This window comes from Urtica dioica, chromosome 7 (genome assembly GCF_054948205.1).
Source record: "Urtica dioica subsp. dioica isolate 48M chromosome 7, U.dioica_male_clone48M_v1_H2, whole genome shotgun sequence".
NCBI classification, from domain to species: Eukaryota; Viridiplantae; Streptophyta; class Magnoliopsida; order Rosales; family Urticaceae; genus Urtica; species Urtica dioica.
This window is the reverse complement of record NC_142762.1, coordinates 30,408,427-30,420,428: the sequence shown is the minus strand read 5'-3', so window position 1 is coordinate 30,420,428 and position 12,002 is coordinate 30,408,427. Positions and strand designations below refer to the sequence as shown.

General features: G+C 36.0%; 2 protein-coding genes across 2 annotated transcripts; both read right to left on the bottom strand.

Moving 5' to 3' along the window:
- Positions 1-4,490: 4,490 nt before the first annotated feature.
- LOC149390753 (uncharacterized) lies at positions 4,491-5,310 on the bottom strand. The gene is made up of 2 exons (XM_089619851.1): positions 4,795-5,310; positions 4,491-4,517 (listed from the first exon to the last, which is right to left on the bottom strand). Exons 1-2 carry the CDS (start codon positions 5,308-5,310, stop codon positions 4,491-4,493), a joined length of 543 nt encoding a protein of 180 aa, XP_089475977.1.
- Positions 5,311-5,447: 137 nt separating this feature from the next.
- LOC149390752 (L10-interacting MYB domain-containing protein-like) lies at positions 5,448-7,698 on the bottom strand. Its single transcript, XM_089620606.1, has 4 exons — positions 7,640-7,698; positions 7,455-7,520; positions 6,201-6,556; positions 5,448-6,123 (listed from the first exon to the last, which is right to left on the bottom strand). The coding sequence occupies exons 3-4, from the start codon at positions 6,543-6,545 to the stop codon at positions 5,608-5,610; spliced, it is 861 nt and encodes a 286-aa protein (XP_089476732.1). The 5' UTR covers positions 6,546-6,556; positions 7,455-7,520; positions 7,640-7,698; the 3' UTR covers positions 5,448-5,607.
- Between the last annotated feature and the right edge of the window lie 4,304 nt (positions 7,699-12,002).

The following is a 12,002-nucleotide window of genomic DNA, read 5'->3' as shown; positions in this document are numbered from 1 at the left end:
AGAAAAATTAGCCAAATAAACCACCGAAAGTCTAAGAATTGCTAGATAGCCAACTTTTTGTAATTTTTTTTTAATAAATAGTCACCTCAACTTATTTACGGCACTCAAGTGGTAAATACTTGTGCACTCAAAGAGTAGGTCTTGAGTTTGAATTTCAATTGTGCAAATTTTCTTTAACTGTTAATATAACGACAAAACAAAAAACAACGACACTTGGCAAAAAAAAACGACAAAAAAAAAAATGACGATATTCAGAAAAAAAAAAAAAAAAAAAAAAAAAAAAAAAAAAAAAAACGACAAAACGAAAAATATGCTCTCCGTCGGCCTTTTTGCTCTGGCAGCGGCACCGCCGCCGCCGATTTTTGTCGAAATTAACCGAAATTTAAAACCTTACTTTAAACATACAAATTTTTAAATGGTGAAATCATCACACACAAAAAAAGCGTTTATGGTATGAATATGATGGGAAAGAAAATATTTATCTTTTTAAAATATTATAAGATTTAAAAAAAAATACTTGTTTTAACATTTTGTTAAAAAAAAACTTGATTTTTAATATTGTTCATGTTGGTCATTCTCGAAAAACCCGAAACATTAAATTTCACGCGTGTTTCGTCGAATTCCGAATCATAAGACCTACGGTCGGGCCACTAAAATCCCATCAAAGCTTACGAATGCCAGTGCCTACTCAAAACGGCCCAAAAGTCCAAAGTCCGGACCTAGCCACAAAGCGCGCACCATGCAGACAAGCACACGGCATGAGAGTGGTGTGTCGCGCCTCATCCTCAGCGCGCCGTACTGTGCATAGTGAGGACTACACCTCATGTGCTCCTCAACAAAAACAACGCGCACGCTACACTTTTTGCTCGCTCCATGCGATGCGTCCAAAGGCTCTCCCCAACCTCCTAAATAAGTATAAATACCCCTCCTCAGAGAGATGGGTACATCCTAAGAGAAGGAAAATCTCGACGCTCGGCCCATGACCGACTTGGTCAAATGGAAGACATAGCGAAAAATCAAGGTACGCGAAGAGCGAGACATCCTAGACGAAGCTCGCGGCTTTGAGTTGCGAACTAAGATCTTAGGAATCAGATCACTGCCCAACACAACAAGCGTGGCAAAAACCTTTGTTTAAATCTCGATTTACTAGAAGAAAATCGAGAGAAAGCTCGATTAAGAAATCTGGCTAACCAACAAAGAGTTGCTCGGTACTTTAATAGGAAGGTCCAACCCCGCAAATTCAAGATTGGTGATATAGTCCTTCGAAAGATTTTACTCCACACCAAAGTGCAACAAGAAGGAGCACTCGGTGTAAATTGAGAAGGATCATACATCATCAATGAAGACTTTGGGAACAGGGCATACCGACTACAACAACTAAATGTAAACATGAAGAAAAATCCATGGAATGCCGAACACCTCTGTCATTTTTTCGTTTAGTTTATACTTTGCAAAAAATTTAAAAAAACGGTTTGGTCGCAAACCTATGTACTTTCATTTTAAAAAACGACGTGGCAGTACTCCTACGTTACGATGTAATTTGACATATCAATACATCGTTTTATCTTTTCCCTTTCCTTTGCTTTCACACAAAAATTATTGGTGTACACTAACATCACATAATATTTTTCTAAAAACACCAAGGAGGCCAGGGCGACACATAAATGCATACAGATTTATTTAGAAAAAATGGCATGAAGTAGCCAATTCAAACTATGGCTTTTGCAAAATAGCCATAGTTTCATTAGGTTAGGCAAAATAGCCAATTCAAAAATCCTTCCCCAAAAATCCCAAACAAAACACGGTCCTCACACAATTTTCCCAAACAGAACACGTTCGATCGTGGCTGATGAAGAGGCGGCTCCGGCGGAGCCCGATGCTACAGCGGCTGCTCCGGCGGCGGCGGAAGAGGGTGCTCCGACGGCGGCCAAACAGGGCGGCGAGGCTGCTGTGGATGAGGGGCTGCCGTCAAATCCACTCCTGGATCCCCGTCGATCTCCTCGCCTCCGCCGCCGTGACGGAGAGTCCGACAGGAGGTAAGATCTGTGCGATTGCGGTGATTGGAAGGAGGTCGGAGAAGAAGCAGGTCAAAGAAGGTCGAGGATTAAATTTTAGGGCTGAATTAAATCTCTGGATTAAATTAATCCTGCTTGAATTAAATTTAATCATGCCTGGATTAAATTTAATCTTGCCTGGATTAATCGCAACTTGGCTATTTTGCTTATACTTGATAAACTTTTGCTATTTTACAAATCCTTAAGTTCTATTTGGCCATTTAGCCGCTAGACCCATTTATTTATTGTTCAGATTAGGAAAATAGCAATTGAGAATATATATATATATATATATATATATATATATATATATATATATCTTTTTAAATTAAAACTGTGGATATAAATCATTGTTTAGAAGAGCAAGTTAGCACTTAATATGTATATATATTCTATATTGTATGAAAATAAACTAGAAAAGACCATCGACAATTAAATTAGCAATTAAGTGTATATTGTTTGTGCTATGAGTATGTTTCTGCTTATGAAGAAAATGTGCAATGAGATTGAGAAGATGATGAACAAGTTCTGGTGGACCTCAAATTCGAGGGACGGGAAGGGCATTCGATTGATGTGCTGGGAGATGCTGAGTGTTCATAAGAGGATGGGGGCTTGGTTTCCGTAGCGTAATGGACTTTAATGTCGTGCTTCTGTGAAAGCAGGAATGAAGGTTTTGGAGAATGAGAGCTCTCTGGCTAGCCGGGTTTATAAAGCTCGGTATTTTTCGAATTGGTCATTTCTCGAAGCAGAGCTTGGTCACATCCCCAGCTATATTTGGCGTAGCATTTTAGAGGCACAGTGATTGGTCCGACATGGCTGTCGAAGGAGTCCACCGATAGCTAACCTGTAACACCAATAGAAGTGCCCGCTCGAATCTTATCTTCATAGATTGTAAATTCTCGTGCATTCACCTTGAGTTGCTCTCTTGGAGCAGATCATTTGGCCTCTTGATTATGGCAAATACTAGCAAGATAGCTTGCTTGACCGCACTTGAAGCACACAAACGCATTCGCAAAACAACTTCCCTCGCGATTTCCCCCACATTCTCACTGTGGTAATGAGTTGGTTATGGCATTGATTATGTTGAATGTTCTAGGTTTCTTGTTATCTCATCTTCCTCCTCCTCCTCCTGAGCATTGGTACTATAATTGAGTTATATTCGCAAAATTTTGATGGAACCGATTACTAATCCTTGTTGGAACTTTTTTCCACTATTTTCAAAGAATCTATTTATATAGCTAGATTGAATTTGGTTTCCAAAACCAATTTGCATACTCTCACTGAAAATGTCTTTCCTTAATTGGCTAAAGTGCAAAATAGCGGTGACTCCATGTCATCCATCAATTCAGAAGGCTCTTTGCACGATATTTACATAAATATGTAATTATGAATCACCACTAGAAATACTTGAAAGCAATTAAAATAATTAACGTATGGTCATCTTCCTCATCACAAACTAAAAGTCGGGTCAAAACTCAAAAGCCGGTTTCTGTACATATTGCTACTTTTTAATGATATTCATTAACCTTTTTTTTTACCGTCAAATGATCCACAAATCAAATAACATCATTTGCAACAATAGAGATCTTGTAAGCTTTCGTAAAGCTATTATAAAGTCACAATAAATTGAAACGCCACCAGAATAAGGAATTGATGAATAGTAATGTCTCCCTCAAATTACAAGCGAAGTATAAATTATAATGTTAAAATAATTATACGAAATTTCTAGTTGCAAATTGCTCTTGAGATATAGCGGGGATGGGGACAAATATGTGAGTGAGTGTATATATATCATATATAATTACAAAGGCAATAAACATTACAAAGATGCAAGTTTTCAAGTACATAACCACCAGATCCCGAGAGCAATATACTAAACAGCCAAATGACGTTCATTTAGAGAGCCCTCAAATCTCATACATGGTCATTACAAGCCATAAAATTTTCAATCCGAGCCTTAGGGTATATGAGGAACCTGAAAAATCAGAACGAAATGATGATGATGTAAGGTTGGGTAAAAAAAGTTCAAGACTCATCAGAGAAGATAACAAGATACCAGTAGAATTTAATTTTCCATCTCTAGGCAAAGATTCAAAAGACATGCTGAGAAGCTCAACCTCTAACCCAGAAAACAGGGAATTTAGGGTGTGTTTGGTAACATTTTTGTTTTTTGTTTTTAAAAACACAAATTATGTTTTGTTTTGTTTTCTAATTTTTAAAAAATAAAAACATGGTTGGTAATCGTGTTTTTGTTTTTTATTTTTAAAAATAAAAAACAAAAACATGTTTGGTAATCATATTTTTATTTTTTGTTTTTAAAAATAAAAAACAAAAACATGTTTGGTGATCACATTTTTTTTTTAATTTTTTTTCTTTTTGAAAAACATGAACGTGTCTTACGTGACTTTTTTTTCGGGATTCAAGAACTTTCCGATATCAAATTACAAGCAAGACCAAAAAAAGCTATAAACAAAACAAAATAAAAAAAGCAAACCGGTTTTAAAGAAAATAAACTTTTGTCTAAACAATTGTTCTTGAAAAAAAAATATTCTCGCATAAGCAAATAAAGGAATTCAAATGTCAATATAAATTCGTCCTAAAAAAACAAATAATAAGTCTCAATTGTTACGGCGGCGTTGATTTGCATTCCATATGCGCTCCGCTATTTCATCTCGCATGTGAACCATTTGACGCAATTGTCCTTGAGTGACATTAAATAAAAAACAAATATTAGAATTACCTTAAAGAATGGGTAATACTTTGGATTTGATCGAATTTGTTGGGGAATTATGTCAAATGATGGCGGGGTAATGATCTCTTTTCCAAGGCGACATATTGCCTTCAAGACCTTATGAAAATAATGAGAGGTAGTTTCTAATGAATGTTGATAACGTTCCGCAACTACACGATGTCGTTGATTGTGAGAGAGAACATATAAGAACATTGCAACTTGTTCCTCCACAGTAACATATCTTGAATTTTTCAACCACTCTTTTTCCTTCAACACATCACACAACTTACGAAATACACTCTTCTTCATCCGAAATGACTCGTAACACCTGATTTCATGCCCTTTCAAAACTTCAAATATATAATCATGTCCACTAAGTTCGGAATCTCTGCATGGTTTCTTTGAGAAATATGTTCTATGATATTTCTCTAAAGCACAAAGTAGTATCACCTCACCAAACTCATCATCCGAGTCATCTTCAATCAATTCCCGAGTATCATTTGAACTTCTGAAGGTTATCAACATCTTTACAACCTAATAAAATGCATTTTAAACGATTAGAAACATATACATATACGTATACATATATATGACTAAGAGAAGATCACTTATACATAAAGAGAATCACACGAAAGATAATCAACTAGGAAAATAACATACCCTTAAACAAAATATAAGAAACATATAAGTCATAGAAATATCATAGTGTATAATTAGACAAATCACATGGTCACTCAAAACATAGCATACTAGAGTACTATTACACAAATCACACGATCAAACAAAGGTTACTTAACATGTCTACAAGTGTACTAAAATTTATCATTTCAAACTCAACACCCAATCCTTTCTCCTATGCTCCGGCATCTCTAAAAACAACGCTCTCCAAACTTCATGTTGGAATTTATCTATTGCTTTCGCATAAAATTCTCCATCAATTCCTTCTATGTTATCCAATGCGCTAACACTCTCCTTTAGTAGGTTAAAATAAGACCCCTCATGAACATCACCGCGAGATGCCATCATTTTCTCCATCATGTCTATTTTTTTCTTAGAAACTTCACTATACTGACGCAAGGCAAATGATAACTCCGATGAGGCCGAAGATCTTTTTTTGCTAGGAAATGTATCCTTGCTAGTATCCTCATCATCATTCAAGTACTCACGTTTCCTATGAGAACTTTTGGATTGTTCGCTCTCTTCTTCTTCATTGTCCGACGGATCGTTTGTCGAAGGGTGAGCACTAGACCCTGTGGCTGTAGTATCTGCGTAAATAGTGCATAGCTTGTCGTACAATGGGCATCCCTTCTTCTTAAATTTTTTAGCAAATTTATAAACCTGCGTACATTAAAGAATATTTGTATCACAACACATAACAACTTCAATTAGACAAAAAATAGAGTAATGATCTTTACCCGCGAAAGTTTATCCCACACATCCTCTGTGGCAGTAACTTGTCCAGTCACCGCATTATATCCAATACCGGTTTGTTGCAATAATAACTTGAAATCCTTTTGCTTTTGCTTTAGAAGGTTAAACTTGTTCCTCAGTTGTACATCGCTATAACACCTCTTTGTTTGAGCATAAACATTGTCATGAATGCGTCGCCATGCGGACTTTGAAAATGTCGTAGTGCTCCTATTTCCTTTCAAGACCTCTTCTTCCATAATATTAATGAAAATCTCTTCATGTCTTGAGTTCCATGTTGTAGCTTCTTCATTACTACTAAGGTCAATGATATCGTTTCCTATGTTTTCCATCTATAAAACACCTACGGATTTATTCCAAATGTACAAAGAATTATCACATCAATCAAAAAATAATAATGATAGTAATTGTTGTTTAGTGATTTACTTGCTTCACATTACATTGTCCAACTTCAACAAAACCTTGTAACTCACTAAAACCTTGTTATGTAAATGCAAATTTACAAGAGATTTGTTCACTTCTAGACCGGTCAATTCTTTTTCCTAAATAAAAACAAAACAAAAAAAGCAAGCTTGGCATTTCTGGTTTTTTTTTTCATTTTTCTTTCTTATTCTAAAAGTAATCAAACAGCTGAAAATCTATTTAGGCATCTTTGAAAAACAACATCTGTCCAAAACTTAGTTTAAATATAAAAGTAAAAATCCATAAACATACACAGCTACAAGCAATGCAGTATGATGGATGCAACTAATCTGATACTGTACCAAACAAAATTTCATAGCTTTCCATAAAAAAAAAAAATGCACCATCTGTAATCATACGATAGCCCAAATCCTTTTACTTCTTATGTCCGATTACTAGACAGATCAATAGATTGCTTGAAAACCCAGAGACCCTTAAGCCTTAACCCATGGAAAGGAATTATAAAAAAAGTATTCAACATCGTAATATTCAAAACAAAAATAAAGAAAAAGCCGACACATTTTTCATAATAATTCACAGCTATCCACCATTATGACATAAGCATCTTTTTGCCTATAGCAACATTCCCTGATACAGCTTCAAACACACTGATTCAGCAATTCACACACACATACACACACACACTCACACACGAAATTCAAATTCCACACATCAGAGAGACAAACACATACACCTATTAACACACGCACAGTAACTCGCCAATTCAACACACCAAATTCAATTCCAGAGAGAGAGAGAGAGATAGAAAAAACACATACCTGACGAGGACGACGAGTACGGTCGACTAAGGATGACGACGGCAACGAGACTCAAGACGCACACAGCTTCACACATACACACACAAATTTTAGACACAAGACACTGATTTTCACACAGGAACACCGAATTGAAATTCCACCGAGAATTGAAATTTCAGATACTCACAAATTTCACACATACGTACCTAACGAGGACGTACGGTCGATGAAGGACGGCACCGAGAGAAAACTTTGGACGGCCTTCGAAATTCTCTCGGAGGACAGTAAAAGCACCAAAATGAAAGAAGAAATCCTAGCAGTCCTGAGGGTTAATGTCCATTAGCAACATTCCCTGATACACTGATAATCCCTGCACTGTGAGGAATTTCAGAGACCAAACTCGTCCAAATTCAAGAACAACTTTGAGGAATCAATTTCAATCACAAATCCGAGCATAATACACTCCAAGAATCATCAAACACGCTCTGGAAATTAAAACCCCCAAATAAAAAATTCAAGAACCCTAATCTTCAATTTTCAGCCAAAATAAAGAAATATCCAAAGAAAACAATTCCAATTCACAAATCCGAGTACTAACCAACACAACCCGAGCAAACCCAACATCTAACATTTCAATTTCACGAAAATCATCAACGTAATAAAAAACCCCCAATTCGAAACCCTAACTTCAAAATCGATTTGGGGAAGGAGATTTCTCACCTTTGATGGCTAAGAAATCAGTCTCCTCGGCGCTCTCTCTCTCTCTCTTCTCCGGCGTCTCTTCTCGGTTGGTGTCCTCGGCGGCAGTCTTCTCAGCCGGAGCGCGCGCGCGATGGAGCTTAGTAGCTTCTCCGATGTTCTCTCTCTTTTCCGGTGGTTTTCCTCGTTCGACGGCTCTGGCTCGCCGCGATTTTTTTCTCCTCGGTCGGAGCTCGGGCGTGGAATCTCGAAGAGAAGAAGAATCGCGTCCGCAAGCTCGCCAACGCGTTTGGGGATGGAGTTTTGTTTTTAAAAATTTTGAAAACAACTTTTTTTTATTCTCTAGTTTTTGTTTTATTCTCCCCTTTATTTTTAAAAACAAAAAACAAAAATGACTTTATCAAACACGTTTTATTTGCTTAAGGTGACTTTTTTATTTTTAAAAACGAAAAACAAAAAATAAAAACGTTACCAAACAGCCCCTTAGCTATTTCATTTTTACTTTCAGGAGTTTTGGATCAATTTAATCCTGAAACCAACTGAAACTGATCGAAGTCTATAGCATAGAAAGTTTTGCATAGGCCCAAGCGACATACAACCTAAAAACGATACATGTGCTTCAAAACAGAAAACATGGACAGAAACAAACAGCAATTAAGCTCATGAAGTAACTGGCAAGAATACAAAAATATAGCAGTATTTGCACCATCATGAAGTAAATGCATTTACACTAGTATATACACTTCCATGCTTGTAAAATTGTGGGTTGAAAAGCTACATTTTTGGCAGTTAAAGAGACATATTATTAAGTAAATTACAGGGTCGTAAATTAATGACATAACAAATAACACAAAGTTGATTGCATTCACATACAACCTTCCATAAGGGAGCCGAAAGACACAAGACATGACCAGTAACTCATAAGCCCTCAGATCTCATAGATATATCTGGTCATTTAGCAACTACATGAATTATCAATCAAAGCCTTGTTCGCAGAGATATATAGATATATATATATATATATATATATAGAGAGAGAGAGAGAGAGAGAGAGGTGGTGTTTAAGAAGAGGAAGAAGATGAAGAAGAAGATGATGATGGAGGAAAGGAGTGAACAAGGCTCGTCATGAAAGATTCCAAACTGCTTCCAACAAAAGTATTTTCCATCACAGGGCTAAAAGAGAAAACCTACTCCAAATCAAGATATTTGAATACTGAACTATTAAAAAGGAAACCCACTAGAACTCAAATACTTAAACAGCATTATAACATGATAGTGATTAGGGACTCGATTTTATAAGAACTAAAAAGAACAAATAAAGCAATCCGCCATCAGAAATGTTTTTACTTAACTTTCATGTAACACTGAAGAGCTTCATGGAGATCCAGTCACACCCTTTGAAGATCCATAGAGACCGCCTCTTCAACCACCTCTACATGGCTCATCAGGGTCCATTAGATAAATAGCCACATTTACAGTTTGACATTGCTAAATAGCCAACGTTTCGTAAATCTTAGGTAAATAGTCACTTTCATATATTTACAAACGTAAATCTTAGATAAATAACCACTTCTATTTATTAAGCAACATAATCTTTATGACTATTTACCTAAGATTTACGAAACGTTGACTATATAACAATTCCAAACGTTTTAGTTGGCTATTTTTCTAATTTTTTGTTAATAATAATAATAATAATAATAAAAAGGTGTGCATGGTAAGTAGGAAGAGCCAGTGTCGGTGAGAGAGGCCAAAGATGGAGGCTCGGCCATGAAACTCAGTGCACTGTTCAATGTTTAACATATTTTCATCATCAGCGGCGCCCACAATATAAAAATAAAAATAAAATGTCTTCGTAAAAATGAATATTACGGCTGATAATTTTGATTGCAAACTAATTGAAGACCTAATGTCGAGCCCAACATGCAAACGAAATATCATTGAAAAGATGTTTGCATCAAGCCAATTACTACTAGATATCCTTAAAAGCTTTTTAATTGCATACAATTGGTTTTACAAAAGCCCTCAGATCTCATGGCTGAAACAGATCATAAACTATACACCAAAGAGACACTCCACCGGCCATATACACCAGCATACATATATATATATATATATATATATATATATATACATACATACATACATACATATATATATAGAGAGAGAGAGAGAGAGCAAATAAAGAAAACGAAAAAGAAAAGAGTGATGCCACTGATGGGTCAAAGATGTTTTATACAGCCTTGAGGAGAAGAACCAAGGAAAATGTTTCATTCGGTAGTATTTACATCATAGGGCACAAGAGAAAATAAAATGTATTTCCATTTAAACAATAATTCACGAACAGCAAGGCTAACTGAACATTTAATCGACAAATACAGAGCTTTCATCGAAACTGAAAGTACTCGGCCAATATCGAAAGTGAGAAAGAAGCAAAATCAGAGCTACAAACTAAGAAAACCATACCTGAAACCCTCTTCTCTGAGTAGCTAACTTGAAAAGAATGTAAATATTTGATGCATTAACACCTGTATAACGACTTCCATGCTTGAAAAATTGTTTTGGAAAGTTAGAAACAATAGTATTTGAACTAAAAGTAAATCATATAGGTCGTCAAACTGCATCGGTAACACAAAATTTAACACAAGGTTGAGTGCATGCACATACAAACTTACATAAGGGAGCCAAAAGACACAATTTGATATGGCAAGTAACTCGAAAGAAGAACTAATCATCGAGCTACCATTATGATCTCATAGCTATAATATAATTTCTACCTGCATATAAAAAAGAAACAGAGGCATAATATATGGTCAAATGATGTGTCATTTAGAAAGCCCTCAGATCTCATAGCCATATCTGGTCATTAGCAGATAGGAGAATTATCAATTAAAGTCTTCTTCAGAGAGAGAGAGAGAGAGAGAGAGAGAGAGTAATGATGATAATGGTGATGATCAAGAAGAAGAAGACGATGAAGCAAGGGAGTGAACAAGGCTCGTCATGAAAAATCTCAAACTGCTTCCAACAGAAATATTTTCCATCACAGGGCAAAAAAGAAAACAAACTCCGAATCAAGATATTTAAATACTCCACAAAGAAAAACGAAACCAATTAAAACTCAAATACTTAACGTTATAAGTTACCAACTAGGGAGAACAAATTAAGCAATGTTCCATCAGACATGTTTTTAGCAAACTTTCATGTACACTGAAGAGCTTCATGGAGATCCCAGTCACACTCTTTGAAGGTCCATTAAGACCGCCTCTACAACCACCCCACATGCCTCACCATTACCAACACAACAAGAACATAAGCATCATCATCGCCATCATCATCATCATCATCATCATCACCATCATCATCATCATCACCTCCAACATCATCATAATAATAATAATAAGGGTGTGTATGGTAAGTAGGAAGAGCCAGTGTTGGTGAGAGAGGCCAAAGATGGAGGCTCGGCCATGAAACTCAGTGTACTGATCAATGCTTTACATATTTTCATCATCAGCACACACACACAAACAAAGCATTTATTGATGAAATTGAATTTGTAAACTACAGGCTCAATTGGTTGATAATTTCAGCTGAACACTAGTTAAAGACCTAAAGTTGAGCCCAAAAACAACACAACATTTTATTGTAAATAATATTTATAGAACTGCAGACTAAAAGATCCCAATACCCAACAAAAAGAACTATGAGAACGAAGGCAGTCTATCAGACTTACTAAATTAAATGAAGTAAATACATTTTGTCAAGGTCATCTGCTAATAGCATAATTACAGACAAGGCAGCATCAAAAAGCAACACCGACAAGTATTTTAGCACAAAACTAAAGATCTTAATTGTACATTTATCGGAAACAGT